Genomic DNA, 18,830 nt, shown 5'->3' on the forward strand with positions numbered 1-18,830 from the left:
TGATATTTATATTGTGGGTTGCTATTTTTATCATCTTCCTGCCCATTTGAAAATGCTAAACTCCATAAGGGTATGTGTAGCAGACAGCTTCAGGTTTGCTGAGATAAACTTCCAAACCAGGCACAGTTATGGAGGAAGGGATTTATTGAAGGAAGATCCACTGGAAGTTCCATAATCACAGAAGAAGCTGTCCTACCTTCGAAGGTCCAAGCAGAGAGAGAAGCACAAGCCTAAAAGCCAAAAGTCACACAGCACAGCACACTTCAGGAACTCCAGCTATGCACACTTGACATATCTTTATATTGAAATAATGAAACTCACCACCACACCTTAAGATCTGCCCAGTGACACTGCCTCCAGCCAGGTGGTTGCAGATACAAACTACAAACTAATAAAACACTGAATATAGTGGGAGCTTTCAATTCAAACTATCACATTCTACCCCTACGCCCCAATATATTTATAACCATCATACTTATAAATTGTACTCAGTTCAATTTCAAAGGTCCCCACAGTCTTGACCGATTTAAGATAGTAAGTCCTATATAATCAAACAAGTTAAAAACATCCAACATATAAGGGCACAAAGTAAACATTTTCAACTAATATAATGCATAGCAATGAGAGACTAAAACAATACAACAACCAACAACAACAAACATATATCAAACTTCTACAGTTTAAGTTCAGTGTACTCAGAGACTGATGTCTCCAGGTTTTCCAATTCTGCCCCTCCAGCTTTGCAGAGTAGCCAGGGAACACTACCCTCCTAGGCCAACAGTAGGCTGTATGGTAGCCCTTGAATATTCATGGTATATACAAAACATCTTCAGTTCTTTGTGCAAACCAAGGTCCATCTTCTAAAGGCCCTTTCAGTCTATCAGGGCATCAGGCCCTGCCTCATGGTGCATCTCAGTAGCAGTTCCTGCAACCTTGTACAATTCACGTCTCTGATTTTCCATGTTTCTGAAACCAATACCAGGAGTGCAGAACACAGCCATACTCTTAATTCAGGGAGGAATATATCATAACATTGAAAAACAAGTTCCTTCTCCAGTTAACTCTTTCCCAAGGAGTTTGCATTTTTATCAGTCTTTCCTCAGGCATCCTCCACTGTTTTAATGTAAAGAAGTTAGGACATCTTCCTTAAGATTGCTAGTGTGTTTGACAATAGCAGTTTCAGTAATCTAAAACCAGTCTATGTGCCAGTAGATTTTAAACTTGAATTTTTACAACTTAAAATCTTAAATCTGTCAGTCACATATCTTTAGCCAAACACATCAGTCCATAGCAAATTTAACCTTGATTTTACTCTCTGGGCCTGGGCAGCAGAACCCAGCCAGCCTTTATGCCACTAGCCCAGTTCCAACAAAGTCCTCTTCAGTCTTTCCTTACCCTTAGAAAATTCATAAGCCTCGAAATTCAATACTTTGTGTACTTAGCATTCTCAACCTTTCATCAGACTAGTCAATAAAACTTGCCTTACCACTCCAGAAGGCATCTTCAGTTGGAAGCACCAAGTCCATGCCCATTCCTCCAAAACAGTATGATTTTAGTTTTGTTGCCTGTTTCATCTCTGCTTCTTCAACATTCAGAATGAATGTGAAGATAAAAGGAATGGGAGGTGTACACATCAAGGCAGTATTTAAAGTCTGAAGAGGGCTGGAGAGATGGCTTAGCGGTTAAGCGCTTGCCTGTGAAGCCAAAGGACCCCGGTTCGAGGCTCGGTTCCCCAGGTCCCACGTTAGCCAGATGCACAAGGGGGCGCACGCGTCTGGAGTTCGTTTGCAGAGGCTGGAAGCCCTGGCGCGCCCATTCTCTCTCTCTCCCTCTATCTGTCTTTCTCTCTGTGTCTGTCGCTCTCAAATAAATAAATAAATAAATAAATAAATAAATAAATAAATAAATAAATAAATAAATAAAAGTCTGAAGAATTCAAGGATAATGGTGTTATTAACAAAATGTTGTAGAGAGGAAGAAGATTTGGTTCAGAGAGTATAAATCAAGGAAGATACACTTTGCTCATAAATTCTGGCTTAAGTACATCGTGCTGGCAAAATACCCAAAGCAATACTGAGGAATGGGAAAGGAAACTGTAGTTAGGACTGGGATATAGATCATGGTCTTCCTCACAGAGTGAGACCCTAAGTCAATGGAAACAAAAACATGATATGGACTAGTATGAGAGTTTTATCATATTTGAAAACCAATATTTTATTTTTAGCATATATTATTTTAAGCATTGAAATGACTTATAAATTCTTTCTTTTTCTTAGTTGGGTTAACAACTTTGGCCATGAAGGTCTTGGACTGTTACTGGATGTGCTAGAAAAACTTCTTGACAAAAGACAGTAAGTCTAAACATTTTTGGGGGGCATGGAGTTTCAAAATTGTGTCTCACTCTAGCCCAGGCTGACCTTGAATTCACTCTGTACTCTCAGTGTAGCCTCATGCTTAAGTGATCTTCCTACCTGTCTCCAAAGTTCTTACATTAAGGGTTTGCACCACCACACCTGACAAGGCTAAACATGTTTTTTAATTATGCAAAGGGAAAATGTTTCATACAAAATAATATGCTTTTTCTTTTCTTACTTAGGCAAGAAAATATTGATAAGAAGAATCAGTACAAACTTATTCAGTGTCTCAAAGCATTTATGAATAACAAAGTAAGTAGTATGCATTTTTCCTGCTGTTAGAGTAGGAGAGAACTTGCATGACAAGATGAAAGTATGAAATAGATAATACAGTGGGTACTTATTCCATTTTAAATAGTATCTTTATGATACAAATCATGTTTCATTTAATTATTGTTATAAATATACTTTTTCAGACAATTTATTGGTATAGTTTATAGTTATACAAGCATTACCTTAGTTGTCATATAAGTTAATATTTTTTTGCTATTAGGAAATTTAAAAGTTATGGGTTGAACATCATTTCTATGCAGAGAGATTTAATTACTTGAGAAGATAAATTCAAGGGTAGGGTTTGACTTGTTTACTAAGAGCCTTGTAAGGTTATGATTCTTTATATTATGTTCAGGAAATTTGTGTCATTTATCCTATATAATAGAAGTCTGTGGGAGGATAGCATAGTCTCTGTATATGTATAATACATTTCGTATCATAAAATATTCTATAAATTTTCAACTTTTTGGTATTATTTTATAAATTATCTGCTTTATAAATGTACAGGTAAATACTTCAAAAAATTAATTTGCTTAATTATAAAATTACATTTAGGTTTTTTTAATAATCTCAAAATACTTAATAGAAATAGTTAATTATAACAGTGACTAGAAATTTGGTACATGTGAGCCATAGCTATTACTATACAATGCAATATTATGGTGTATTTTACTGGTATAAAAACAGTATTCTTAGGCATATTTAATTATGTACTATTATGTGCATCTTATGCATACAGGCATCAGCAAAAAACTGTTATAGGCGAATGCAATAAACACATGCCTGTGGATATGGGACTCCTTCAAATAGTACCCTGTACATGCTGTTTCAGAAAGGTTTTTTTTTTTTTTTTTTAATAGAAAATCTCCCATCTTCATTAGCGTAGAATTTTCCCCACTTTTGTTGTCTTGGTATTTGGAAACAATGGAATCTAATGAGTAACAAGAATATACTTACTAAGCATTGCTATGCCCTAGCTCAAGAAGGATCTCTTTCTGGAACTTTTGGATAATATGTCTTAATGGAAAGTGAACACAGTTCTAGAAATAAGATGATATACTTCACAATTTGCCACTCATGACTGGAAAGGCCTTTGGAAAATAACTTGGCCTCTGTGATCATTCTTGTTTGTGTAAACTGAGCTGTGGGAAATTTGGTCAACAGTCTTCTAGACTTACGTTGTCAAATATCACAGATTTCAAGGATACCAACTAATTATAATCACCATAGTCATTAGAGAAAGTTATATTAGTGATATTTCTAATGTAGCCTTTATTTACACATGATATCTTTGGATATGTCAACATATACCTTCTTCTTAAAAGTTTGGAAATTTAAGAGTACATGATGATTTAATTTAGATTATTCTAAACTAAGTATGAATTTTATGCATGGTACATTTATGACTTGGATATATATGTGATCAGAATAAGAATAAATGCTTTGGATTACAGGCATATAAAACAATGCATAAATATGCATTCATAATAGAAATTATACAGTGATTTATTTATGTTATGCTGTCAGCATGTGCTTTATATTTTTTTCTTTACGGAAGAAGAAAAAAAATTACCTCATTTCTCCTAAATCTTTATGAATTTTTATTGGGGGGTAATGAAGATCATATTTGATAAAGGAACCGCAGTTTCAATATACAGATATTGCAAATAAAAAAGTAAGAGAATAACTGTATTTGAAAGACATTTTCATAACTAAATATAACCTCATTGTACAGGTATTGGTTTTTAGAAAATCACTGTAAGCTGAGTTACTTTCACATGAAAAATATATTCAAATGACATTTTTACTTTATGTGAGTATTCTTTTTTGGTTTGCTTGTTTGCTTTTTCTTTAGTATGGACTGAAAAGGATTCTAGGAGAGGAACGAAGTCTTTTCCTATTGGCAAGAGCCATTGACCCCAAACAACCCAGCATGATGACAGAAATAGTAAAAATCCTTTCTGCTATTTGCATTGTTGGGGAAGATAACATGTAAGTATTGCTTTCATTTATTTAGTACATGGAAAATGATGTTTGAGAAATTAGTAATCATTACTTTTATTATTATTTTTTCATTACTGATAAGATAGTGGTATTAGACTTAGTAAGTTTTTGATAGAATTTTTTAAGCTAGTCTGTATTTTACCTTTTTGGGACATTAGTAAATGTAGCATGTACAGAATTTAAGTGAGAAATTCTTCAAAGATGGGTTTGAAGTAAATGCATAGAATTTTTTGTCTTGCTGAAGTTTACTTAAGTTATTAGGAACGTGTGAAAAAATTAGGCTACTTTTTGGGAGAGAAATATACTGGTAAACAACACACAGATTGACTTTTTATAGCATTTAATACATGTTTATATTTTGGGAGATTAGTTTATGATAATATTTTATTTGATATGCTATACTTTCACAGATAAATGAGTTATCTGTGAGACTCACCTATCTAAAAACCATGATTTTTCATATATGCCAGAGAATTTATATGTATATGCCATTTAGCATGCATAGATGAACATTCATTAGATCCTAGCGTATTATGCCAATAATACGGAACTGAAATAGACTTTCAGATTTGGTATCAGACATAAGTCCAGTTTAAAAAAAAAAAAAACATGGTCATTAAAATGAAACACATGTTAAGGGCATGAGGAAGTATTTTTTTAAGAATTTTTTTTGCCAATAATATCTTCAGTTTGAATCCAAACAGAACCATTCAAATATTTAAATATCTTCTAATATGTTGAGATTGTCATAACTATGAAGATAAAAATGAAAATTTCTTAGTTTTAGCCATTTTTTGGAATAATAATATTTATATTAAACCAAAACATTATAGATAACTTTATATTTTTATCTATCAATGTGGTAACATATAAAGTTGTTTTATAGAAAAGTCATTTGAAAGAGGGAACAAAAAATATTTTTTTCAGTTTGATTTTCAGTAGTTGACTAATAGTATACATAATAATCTGAGTAATTTTATGATTTAAGTTATAAATTCAGATATTATTTGATAAATATTGAATACTACAAAGATTTTAATTTAATTTCAACATTATGTGAAGATAGATGCCAATATTTTTATTAATCAAATTGCTATAAGTTTCTTTTTTCTTTTTACATTATCAAATAGTGTTGATTTGTTCTAAGTTGTTTTTATTTTTAAAATTTTATATATTTTGTTTATTTATTTGAGAGAGAGAGACAGAGAGAGAGAGAGAGAGAAAATGGTCATACCAGGAACTTTAGCCACTGAAAATAAACTCCAGACACATGTGCCCCTGTTGCATCTGACTTATGTGGTTCCTGGGTAATCATACCAGGCAAACACCTTAACTACTAAGTAATCTTTCCAGGCTCTTAAGTTATTTTAAAATATGTTTATGTTACTAATATCCATATTAATAGGTAAAATTTTAAGACCTGAATATTTCAAGGTTACTCTACGAAGCCTTCTTTAAAGTGTCACCCAGAAAATTATTTTCCTCAAAAACATCTCTGATGTGAGTTTCTTTTATATGCCTGAAAACTATTTAATGCTATTAATATTTAATGTGTAGAAATATGTAGACAGGAATGAAATTCTTATATTTTATACACTGTTACAAGTTGAATATATCTCTTGTATATTTTGAGGCCTGTAGTTAAAACATGTAATAACAACTTAGAACTACGGGAAAAAAGTATATTTTTCTTTTAGACGTGTGTGTGTGTGTGTGCACATGCGTGCACATGTTTGGCTGTGCTGTGGGTTTTACATTAGAACCTATCACATGCCAGGCAAGTGCATCACCACTGAAATATATTCTCAACTTTGAGAATATGTTTTAATATGTTTTCTCATTATGTACATTAAAAATAATTATGTTATGAAATGCATCTGTTAAATTGCTTGACTTAGTAATTCTACAACATAGCCAAAACTTAAAGGACATTTTATATTCCAAATATATGCAAGTTTTCTCTATTAAGTTTAAAAAGCATAAGGGTTTTATATATGCATCACACATGAAAAAGAATATAGGGAAAACTGAAAATAATAGATTATACTAACATTTATATATAAGAAGTATTTTTTTATATTCTCCTTTCTTTTTGTTTTTTGTCTACAGTCTAGAGAAACTTTTAGGGGCAATAAGTACTGCAGCTGAAAGAAATGACAGAGAACGATTTTTACCAATTGTGGATGGATTAGAAAATCATGAAGCCTTGCAATTACAGGTGACTTAGTTTTGTCATAAGTTTCTTTAAGAGTTATATTTAGAGACTTATATTTTATATAATACCAAGTTCTTTGATCCTTACATTTAAATCAAATGTAATGTAAAAATCAAATTCTTTGAGTTACTAAAAGTTTAGTTTATTCAAATATCAATGTGGTAAATTTGATTATCAAAATAATAATTTAGAACTTAATATAATAAACCAGGAAAGTAGAAGCTACAGCAATACTCTAGACCAAAGGGCAAGCAGTGCAGTCAGTGCCATGAATCCTTACAGGTGTACAGGAAAACTGTGGGCTTGTAGGAACACACACACACACACAAATAGTGAGGCATAATGGTATACAACTGTTATCTATGTCTTATATATTATCTCTAGTTTCCTGATCAGGGAATTGAGTTGCTAGGATGCCCAGTAACCCATTCAAAATCACACAGCTATTAACAATTTTAAAACAGTGATTTGAATTTAGGTTTTTATGGCAAACATATTTATGTACTTCACTGCATAACCATTATGGTGACATTTTTATTGTGTAATAAATCACCCCAGATAATGAGATAGGATTGACATTCCTTGGTCTTCAGGATGCTGCAGAGAATGTGATGTAAAGTGTCAAATGTTTAATAGGTAACACAGTAAAGAATCCTTCACATCTTGGTAAATACTCAAGAAATTGTTGAATACATATTATTGATGAAAACTCTACAAACTGTAATTTTAAATTTCCTATTTTATTGAGATACAAAATAAGAAATTTCATATATACTGAGGTTAGTCTGATAATAAGAATAGTGACATTGGTTTGCTTATTAGGAGGATTTATGCGAATGACAAAATATCCTCTAATAGTTCAAAGATATACCTAGGAGCATAGAAATTAAAAGCAAAAGTTAAAATCCATTTAAAAATATTATCAATGCTTTATTTTAACTGAATTACCTTTCTACTTTCATCATATCCTGAGACTTTTCCAAATGTTGTTCCCGTCTTAGGAAGTAATTCTGTTAAAGTATAGCACTAATTGTATTTTTTAAAAACAACGATATACTTTACTCTTTTTGATCTTAAAATAGGCTATCCATGTTTTACATATACTTTATAGCTTACCTTGAAATAAAATTTTGTACCTATGATAAGATTTTCATAATTTTCAAGAATTTAAGTAATAGAAGATAAAACATATATGCTCATATGATCTCATCATTGCCTTCCCTGTATCTAAGTAACACTGTCCAATCTTCTATACAGCATTATCACCTTTCTTTCATCTTATTTAAACTCCTCACTGGCCTCTCATATTCTTTTCGTTCACTATTCCACGTATGTAAAAGAATAATGTATACTTTTTTTGTCTGTTTCCTAAATTGCCTTTTAAAACTTAGCCTTCTCATGGATCTCTAACTGCTCCTCTAATGATTTCATTCCAGTGCTAGCCACTTGCCACCATTAATTGCAATCTTCCTTGAAATTTTCATTCTTTGCCTTTTAGTCACTATTCTCTCTGTATATTTTTTTCTATGTTTTAATGCATTTTTCTTCTTGTTATTTCCCAGGATCATTTGCCTACTTTTTGCCATTGTTCATTGATTATCATTTTCATATTGGGATGATAATATATGTATATTCACATTTATATATGCTCATAAACATATTCATATTTATTATCTCCTTGAATATTCACTATTGATGCTGTAACTTGACATAAAACTATATTCTATTAAATATTCAGATATATGTCAGGCTGTTTCTTTCCTCATTCTAACTTATATATTTGGATGTTTTAATATGTGATAGAAATCACAAAAGTAAATTATGGCTGGAGAGATGGCTTAGTGGGTAAGTGCTTGCCTATGAAGCCTAAGGGCCACAGTTTGAGGCTCTACTCCCTAGGACCCATGTTAGCCAGATGCAGAAGGGGGTGTACACATCTGGAGTTCATTTCCAGTGGCTGGAGTCCCTGACACGCCCATTCTCTCTGTGTCTCTCTCTCTCTCTGCCTCTTTCTTGCTGTCTGTTGCTCTCAAATAAATAAATAAAAATAAACATTTTTTTAAAGGAGTGCACCACCACTCACAGCTCCTTCAATTTATTTTTATTTTTATTTTTATTTTTTTATTTTTATTATTTATTTGAGATAGACAGACACAGAGAGAAAGACAGATAGAGGGAGAGAGAGAGAATGGGCGCGCCAGGGCTTCCAGCCTCTTCAAACGAACTCCAGACGCGTGCTCCCCCTTGTGCATCTGGCTAACGTGGGACCTGGGGAACCGAGCCTCGAACCAGGGTCCTTAGGCTTCACAGGCCAGCGCTTAATTGCTAAGCCATCTCTCCAGCCCAAATGTGTAGCCCAGGCTGGCCTCTAACTCCTGATCCTCCTGCCTCTGCCTCTTCAGCAACATCCTACCGGCGTGCGCCACCACAACCAGCAAAACATTTTTTTTTGAATGTAACAAATTAAAATATCATTTAGAAGTCATGTTTGTATAATATGCCAAAGATTTTATATAGATTTTATAAATTTCATCACTGTTTTGAGAATTATAGAATTAATATCTCTATTGTTCAATGAACAGAGTTTCATTGAAATTAAATGATGTTTCTAGAGTCAAGGTGTAAGTTGGAAGCAAATGTCAGATTATTTGCCAGGGAGTCTGGCTTCTCCCATATTCAATCTTTTTTCTTTATCGACCTTTTATCCTGTACTACCATTTTAAATCATGCTTGTTTATCTTTTGCCCAAATGTTTTATTTTCCTCATGATACTGTTGTTTTCCCCCTGCATCTAATGAATTATCAAAAATAATTATGTGCGGGCTCAAGAAATGGTTCAGCAGTTAAGGCGCTTGCCTGCCAAGCCAAAAAAAAAAAAAAAAAAATCTGGTTTGATTCCCCAAATGCTTGAGGTGGTACATGTGTCTGGAGATTGTTTGCAGTGGCTGAAGGACCTAGCGCACCCATTCTTTCTTTCTTTCTATATCTGCCTCCTTCTCTCTCTCTAAACTAAGTAAGTAAATATATTTAAAAAGTAATAGCTAAGAAAATAGCTAAAAACTTGGCCCAATGCAAAATAGTAAACTTCTCTTTTTCTTTCTCTCTGTCTCTCTCTGTCTCTGTCTGTCTCTGTCTTTGTCTCTATCTCTATCTCTCACTCTCTCCCACACACACACGTTTTTAAACACCATAATAGTTTTTTGAGATTTTTTTAATGTGGGGTAATTCATTTGTGTGGTATTTGAGCATGAATTTAGTAGAAAATAATATATCTCAGTGCCAATTAGCTTGACATGCCCCTGTGAATCGAAACCTATTTTCACACCTTTGTATTTTACCATCAATATTTCAACAGCTTCTTTGTCAGTATTTCATACTGGTCATATTTCTCCACAAGAAAAATCTCTGTACTCTTCCCAGTGACCTGTAAAGAAAAACAATACAAAAACAAAGTTTGATTGTAACATATTAGCTTAACTTATGACCCTTGCTAACTTGATAGAAGTAAAAATATATATTACAAGAGTTTTCTCAGTTTTTTCCCAGCTTAGCATTTTAATATTCAATTCTATCCTCTCAAATATTCCTTGTTTTACTCAATCTAAACATGGTGTTCTCCACCTAGTTTATGGACTTGTGAACATCCTCAAATATTTTATCATGCAGAACACTTTACCTGGAATATTTGTCTATGCCCATTTTATATCACTTTCCTCTTTGTAAGTTTAATTAGAACAGAAAGAAAGGTAATTTTGTTGTGTCTTGCATTTATGTAGTAAAGCTTCAGTGATGTCCTCATATTAGAAGTGGACATGGAGAATGAAGAATTTTATTTAAAAATGAAGTTTGTTTTTTTGTTTTGCTTTTCAAGGTAGGGTCTCACTTTAGCCCAGGCTGACCTGGAATTAACTCTGAAGTCTCAGGGTGGCCTTGAACTCATAGCAGTCCTCCAACCTCTGTCTTCTGAGTGCTGAGATTAAAGGTGTATGCCAATATGCCCAGAAAATAATGAAGTTTTCATAGCATTATACTAAGATGTGACATGGATACATTTCTGGGATGTTAAATCAGGCTCCACCATCAGAGTCTGCCACTTATTTTCAAAGATGAAGTACACAGACAGAAAGAGAGAGGGGGAGGTAGGTGGCATTAATTACAGCTATTTGAAACTTACTTCTGTATAGCCAGGCAGGAAAATCTATGGTAGGCTTACTATTTACAATCATTTATGTAAAGAGTGGTAGTAGTATGGCTACTAGGTGAGAGTATCAAAGAGCTCCATGCCTCACAGACTGTTATTAGTCTGAAAGATGTCATTTCTAATGGGATTTGAGGAGCTATGTAGAAAAGTCTATTATACTGACATAATATATTTTTAAAAATATTTTTAGTTATTTGTAAGTGTGTGGGGAGATAAAAAGTATAAGAGAAAAGGAATATGGATGTTTCTAGGTTTCTTAACTACTGCAAATGAACTCCAGACACATGTGCAACTTTGTGTATCTGACTATATATGGGTAGTGGGGAATCAAACCCAGGTTGTAGGGCTTTGCAAGCAAGTAGCTTTAGCTGCTGAGCCATCTCTGCAGCCCAATATAATACATCTTAAAAATATTTTATAACTTATCAAAATCGTGATGAACCTTGTTATAAATGAATACATCACCCAAACACCTAGTAGTAAATATACTTTGTTCATGCTATGTAAAAGCTTCAGTTATATAGACCACACATATTTAATATACGGAATATAAATAAGATCCAAAGGTAAAACAAAAGTAAAACAATGTATATAGTCTAAAACATGGGAAGTCCATTAAATCAGCTTCATATCAATGAAGACCTTTTGACCTTTAATAAGAACCCATTTTTCTATGTCTTCTTACCTTATATATATATTAGGTCAAAAATCTGTGTTTTTTTTATTTATAGCAGATGACCTAGGAGTACAAGTTATGTGCTTGGGATATGATTTGTTCTAGACTGGTATACTAAGATCATTAAGAAACAACAATAGGCAGGTTGGCAGTGACAAAGAACAGAGTGAAACATAATAAAATACTGAAACTAAGATGCAATAATAACACTTGATTTCATTTAGTGGCAAGGTCCCTAGTCCTGCATACCTCAACAGCTCCCAAGGACAATATCTCCATTTTGGAACATAGCTCACTATGTTCCCTAAAATGATATTACAGAGTCAGCTGGAAAAGATCCTCTGAAACCTGGTGGGATTTTTAAAGGATGTTGGAATTATGCAATTCATTTCATATTTTATCCCATGTAATAGTAAATGCTGATGCTTAAATAGCTAAACTCTTCATACATGGGACTGATTATCTATAGTGTGATTCTGCAGTGTCAAGGTTTTACTTTAAGCATATCTGTGTATTAGCTATTAGTGTACTTCTCAATATATTTAGTTTAGCTTTGGCCAAATCATTTGCCATTTGTTATTAGAAGTGTATTTAAAACTCAGTAAGAAGCTGTAACTAATAGATAATGTTATTTTTTTTTAATTTATTTATTTGAGAGCGACAGACAGAGAGAAAGACAGATAGAGGGAGAGAGAGAGAATGGGCGCGCCATGGCTTCCAGCCTCTGCAAACGAACTCCAGATGCGTACGCCCTAGATAATGTTATTTTAAAAAATGAGTTTGCTCTATATAAAATCCTTTAATGAATGCTGCATGAAAGAGAGCCCCATTGGCAGTTTTATATTGCTGGGGTTTTTATTGTTGTTGTTGTTGCCTGTGGTATTTGGAACTAAACCTAGGGCCTTGCACATGTCAGGTAAGCTACTACTGAGATAAGTCTCCAACCCCACATTACTTTGACTTTATTAGCATATATAAGTGGCATTGTGCAAACCTTGGTACTGTTGTCTGTACTTTAAAAATAACATCAGTCATAAAGGATACTTTCAATTTCCAATATGCCTCAAAGTTGAATAATAGTTAATTCTCTTATTTTCCGAAATGGTATTTCAACAATGATTCCAGTAATATGAAGCAGCAGAGAGCTTTTAAATTTATCACATTCTTATAAATATTTTTTTTTTTTCGAGAGAGAGAATGGTTTATAGTGAGCCAGATGATGGATACACCAGGTCCTCTAGCCACTGCAACAAACTCTTGATGCATGTGCCATCTTGTTCATCTGGCTTTACATGGGCACTGGGAAATCAAACCTGCATCCTTGGTTTTCAAGGCAAGCACCTTAACTGCTGAGCCATATCCCCAGCCCCACATTGGATTTTGATGTGTTATTGAGCATTATTGATTAGTACTTTATAAGTGCTCTCCCCTCCAGTTACTCCCATGACAATAAGCTCTCCTGGTTTTTGGTCTGTATTGCAGTTGGGTTATCATTGCTAGTAGTAATCACCCAACCAAAGACAGCTTGTGGGGGGAAAAAAAGAGGTTTATTTTGGCATATAGGCTGGAGGGGGAAGCTCCATGATGACAGGGAAAATGATGGCATTAGCAGAGGGTGGACATCACACCCTGGTCAACATTAGATGGGCAATAGCAACAGGAAAGTGTGCTAAACACTGGTATGGGGAAACTGGATATAACACCCAGAAGCCTGCCACCAGCAATACACTGCCTCCAGGAGGTGTTAATTCCCAAATCTCCATCAGCTAGGAACCTAGCATTCAGAACACCTAAGTTTATGGGGGACACCTGAATCAAACCACCACTTTCCGCCCCTGACTCCCATGTAAAATGCAATGCATTCAGTATAACTTTAAAAGTCCCTATAGTCCAAGATCTTTTAACTGAGCCATAATACCAAAAAGTCCCCCCCCCAAACCCATAATGGCACAGAATCAACATTCACACTGTAAAATATGGTATTGGACATAGCAAAGAAATATTCAACCAATACAAAATTTAAAACAACCAGGGCAAACATCAAACTCTGTACATTCAAGTTAACAACTCTAGCCAGTGACAAATCTCCAAGTCTGATAACTCTAACCAGCAAAATCCCTGGAGTTCCAATTTTGACCCTCCAGCTAGGTAATTCACTGTCCTGGAAAAGTTAATCAGGGTGGCAGCTTTCCATAGCAGCCGTCTCATGGTCCCAGCATCTCCACTGGGTCTGCATTGCAATCCAGAGTTCATCCTCATGGCCCCATGGGGTCTCCATGCAGGCAACAAGCAAACCTGCTTCACACTGCCCAGGGCCAATTCCAAAACATAAGACCATGTTGCAAACACAATTACCCTCTCTTTCCTGCATTTCTTATACTCCACAATACTAAGTAGTGTGCCAATTTGTGAATCAAGGGGGGAATAAAGCAGACTTTGAAGAACAGGACACTCCTTGAGCACACAGGCTCCCAAGAGTCTACATGCTTCCTGTTGTCTCAGTGAAGCTCATGTAGCCCAGTCTCAAAGGTTGTAATCTCTCAGTTCTAGCTTATCGGGCCACAGTTCACTCAAAGATTTTTCTTTCTGTGTCATATCCGTTGGCTCACACCAGTTCAGTTCTACAGAAAACAACCTTGCACAGCTTCTCAGTACACATGCATAAGAACAAGCTTCTCATACAAACTGAGCCCAGTCCAAGCAAAGCTCTTTCTCACCCCCATAATCTAAACCTCACAGTCCACAGGTCTTACTGCATTCAGGTCTTTCAATTCTGACCAGAATAGTCCATCAAGGTGTGCTTACAGCACTGCAAGAGCAACTTGTGGGAATAAAAAAGTTTTATTTTGGATTACAGGTTCGAGGGGGAAGCTCCATGATGGCAGAGAAAATGATGGCATGAGCAGAGGGTGAACATCACCCCCTGGCCAACATTAGGTGGACAATAATAACAGGAGAGTGTGCCAAACACTGGCAAGGGGAAACTAGCTGTAAGACCTATAAGCTCGCCCCCAACAATACACTTCCTCCAGGAGGCGTTAATTCCCAAATCTCCATCATCTGGGAACCTAGCATTCAGAACACCTAAGTTTATGGGGGCCATCTGACTCAAACCACCACAATCTGTGTGTATTTTATTTAAAGATTCCTACTGATATTTTTCACCTTTAAGTATGCTATTTCCTGATGCTTAGTTTTTCTGTCCTTTATTTTTTTTAATTAACACACAAAATAATGGGTTACATTATACCATTTTTTTATACATGCTTTGTTTTTATTTCATTTATTTTTTTTTTTTCTTATGTTCCTCCCTGGTCTTCCTTTCTCCCCTCCTCTGGTCATCCCTTTCTTACTCCAAGCTACCACCATTCTACTTCCCTGACCCATGTAATCCATCAATGTCTTTCTCCTTCCCCCTTTATTTAGAAGATCTTTTCTTTGTCATGACCCCTTCCTGGTTTCATGACATCTGTCCCCATCTCCATACACATATCTAAAAATTAACATCTAAGATACATATATGAGAAAATGTGCAGTGTGGAGCTTTCTCTTCACACTTTTGGTTCTTTATTTTTTCTTAGTGATGATTGTTGGATTTTCTCATCCATGCTTCTGACTTGAACCAGCATTCATTTAAAGTCTTTCTCTAAGCTATTGCCTACCAATTTCCTCCATCTTCACAGACTGCATATGTTCACCTTTCTCCAACTCATGTTCTGTGCTGTTCTTAACTGTACTTTTGTGCCTGATTTGAATCCTTTGCCTCCCTACTGTCAACACTTCTAACATTGACCTACCTTTCTCTCATGTTCTCAATCATTAAGTTATAATTACCATAAACCAACAATGTAATTGTTGTTTTCAAGTCCACCTTTATCCCATCCTCCATCCCATATGTCAAGAGATCCTATCAAACCCACTTAATGTTGAACTTCCTAGAATATTTTAATTTCAAGGTATTTTTATGTCTCAGTATTTTATCATTTCCTGAGACTTTCACCATCTTCTAGTTTTCATACTAACACTTTTAAAATGATCTCTCACAAAGTATTCTTTCTGTAATGCAATTCTTACCTGATCATAGCTGCAAATCTTCCAGGTGCTTTGGATAGCCTCTAAAATCTAATCCAAGCCTATAAGAAAGCCAGCATCATCTGGGTGTGGCCTTCTCTAACCTTATATTCCACTATTCTTATATACTTATCTACTCCACTATACTCCACATATAATTCTCATACAATTTTGCATCCAGTCATTCTATGCTTTGTATCATGATTATCCTATTTCATCCCATGACTTTCTTACCTTTATACTTAACTGGGGAATGCTCTTCCTTCACTTGACTTAATTAACTTGCACTGTACATTTGTATCTTTATTGGTAGTCACTTATTTTGACTTAAACCATCTTTTCCCCCTGACTACTGCTGGGCTAGGATAAAGAAAGACCTTGTTAATGTCAACAGAGTACTTAATAAGGTCAAATGTGTGACAGTGTCAATAAAAATTTTAAAGCACAATTTGTCACAGCTAATGGCAGTATAGATAATCTGTCTGAGAATGCCCTAGAGTTGGCAATTATTGTACTCCATCGCACTATGAATTGAAATCAAACTGATACTTGTTTGTAGTTTATGAAGCTTGTAAGTTAAATAAAAAATTCTCTCATTTTCTTAGTAATTTTTTGAAGATATTCCTATATATCATTCTCTTTATTAATACATATTTTCCATGTATACATTCAATAGCATTTATGTATCCAACTTATGGTATATTTAATAAATGTATATGAACAAAATGTGCATAATATAGAAATTTCCTTACAACATAACAAGATAAATAAAATAGAAGCACTATATTTACTATTATTAAAATTGTGATCCAAATTCCCAAATATTTATAAGTAATTGACAAAATTTTCTGACTTCTTGTCATTTAAACACTTTAATTCTCACTGAATCTATATGAAAAACTGAAATAGGGCTAGAGACATTGCTTAGTGGTTAAGGTGCTTACCTACAAAGCCTAACAACCTGATTTTAATTCCCCAGTACCCTCATAAAGCTAGATGCACAAAGTGACACATGCATCTGTAGTTCATTGGCAGCAGCTGGAAGTCCTGGCATGCCTATTCTCTCTGTTTCTCTACTCTCTCTCTGTTTGCAAATGAATAAATAAAAATAATTTTAAAACTACTATTTTAGTTTACAGCTTATCATTTTTTTTTAAATTTAAAGCCATTATATAGACACAAAAAAAGTAGAAGGGGTCGGGCATGGTGGCACACCCCTTTAATCCCAGCACTTGGGAAGCAGAGGTAGGAGGCTTACCAAGAGTTTAAGGCCACCCTGAGACTACATAGTGAATTCCTAGTCATCCTGAGGTAGTGTGAGACCCTACCTCAGAAGCCCCTCCCCTTTAAAAAAAAAGCAAAAGGGATGTTGATACTTGACTCTGGGCATTTATTTTCTTTATGTTATAAGGGGAAGTTTTATTCTAGGCTTGACTTAAATATTGTAATGTAGTAGCAAGAATCTGAGAGGGTAAATGATCATGATATCTTGAGACATAGCCCCATCTTTGTGGCTTCATAGCTTTTCGACTTTAAAAAAATCAACAGACTATTGCAGATTTTGTCTCTTTACCCTTAACTAATCATACCAGACAAGAGTAATTTTTTTGTCCCTGGAGTTTGTCTTTCTTCAAACAGGTTGATTCAGCATGGTGAGAGGACAATGGGGTTCTCTCATAATCTTAAAAGATTTATATAGTTAGAAATTTAGTGTATCAGTTTTAAAATGGTCAGTGTTTAGGAATGAATCATCTGTTCCATCTTTTTTTTGTTTTGTTTTGTTTTTCAAGGTAGGGTCTCACTGTAGCTCAGGCTGACATGGAATTCACTATATAGTCTCAGGGTGGCCTTGAATTCACAGCAGTCCTCCTCCCTCTGCCTCCCAAGTGTTGGGATTAAAGGTGTGCCCCACCACACCCAGCCTATTGCATCTTTTAAAAATTATTTTATACATCACAAACTACATTGTTAATTTTGTTGTTTACAACATAAAGTGATCATCATCATATATGTAGAAATATTTACATTTTATTTCACACATATTTTCTTAAGTAAATGAATTACCTAAGAGTATGAAGTAAATATTTCTTTAATATACCTAAATTTTCAAACAAAATTTGCTTTTATTTTTCAGGTGGCCTGCATGCAGTTTATAAATGCACTTGTCACATCTCCATATGACTTGGATTTTAGAATTCATTTAAGAAATGAAATTCTCCGTGCTGGACTAAAAATCCTCTTACCGGTAAGTTGAATGCACACATTAATTATGCTAATGAAACTTAAAATGCTTTGATCTTTGGGGAAAAAAAATCACATCCTAAAGCCCTGACCATAAGTATGTGCCTTGGTATTGTTTTTTGGAAAACATTTTATTTTTGTGTGAGCTTTGTTATTGCAGAAGTACCACTCTCAGGATATAATTAATGATTCAAAATTCCATTAATGATGTGCCCCAAAGTAATTTTTTGTCTTCTTCAAGTCAAAGGTGAACTATGTTTCTTTGAATTTTAAATCTTGAAAGCATAAAGAGTATTTTTAGGTTCGATTTTCATTAATTTGTTTGCTTCCTCTTTGATAATTTAGATTGATTTCATTTGTATTCAGTGTAAGTATACACAGTTTTTTGTTTAGTCTATTCTGCACAAAGTGCTTAAATAAGTTGCTCTTGTTGCAGTGTTTTAGGAACTTTTCAGAAGAAAACATCTTTTTTGTTAAATTGGATGCAAACGTTTGTTCTAATTATGATAGTGTTACATGTATTTGGAGTTATTTTATAGTCTGGAACTGTTACAAAAACCAAACTTATTCTGGAAATACAAGCACAACTGTGTTGTCTTGATATTTTATTTTTTATTATTTTTTGGCTTTTTATTTTTTCCCTCAGGCCTTTATTTATTTTTTATTAATTAGTTCTGTATCCAGCAAATACAGTCAGATATTTTATTTTTTAAGTATATCAACTGAAGAATGACT

At 34.2% G+C, this 18,830-nt stretch overlaps 1 protein-coding gene across 2 annotated transcripts in view; it reads left to right on the forward strand.

Annotated features, from left to right (window-relative positions):
- Window positions 1-18,830, forward strand: part of Diaph2 (diaphanous related formin 2) — a 915,994-nt gene that overhangs the window by 234,516 nt on the left and 662,648 nt on the right. For both annotated transcript variants that reach the window (XM_045140096.1, XM_045140097.1), the window contains 5 exons: window positions 2,277-2,351; window positions 2,597-2,666; window positions 4,543-4,679; window positions 6,801-6,909; window positions 17,989-18,099. In XM_045140096.1, coding sequence (XP_044996031.1) covers window positions 2,277-2,351; window positions 2,597-2,666; window positions 4,543-4,679; window positions 6,801-6,909; window positions 17,989-18,099 — 502 coding nt within the window. The remainder of the gene's footprint in view (window positions 1-2,276; window positions 2,352-2,596; window positions 2,667-4,542; window positions 4,680-6,800; window positions 6,910-17,988; window positions 18,100-18,830) is intronic.

This window comes from Jaculus jaculus, chromosome X (genome assembly GCF_020740685.1).
Source record: "Jaculus jaculus isolate mJacJac1 chromosome X, mJacJac1.mat.Y.cur, whole genome shotgun sequence".
Classification (NCBI taxonomy): Eukaryota; Metazoa; Chordata; class Mammalia; order Rodentia; family Dipodidae; genus Jaculus; species Jaculus jaculus.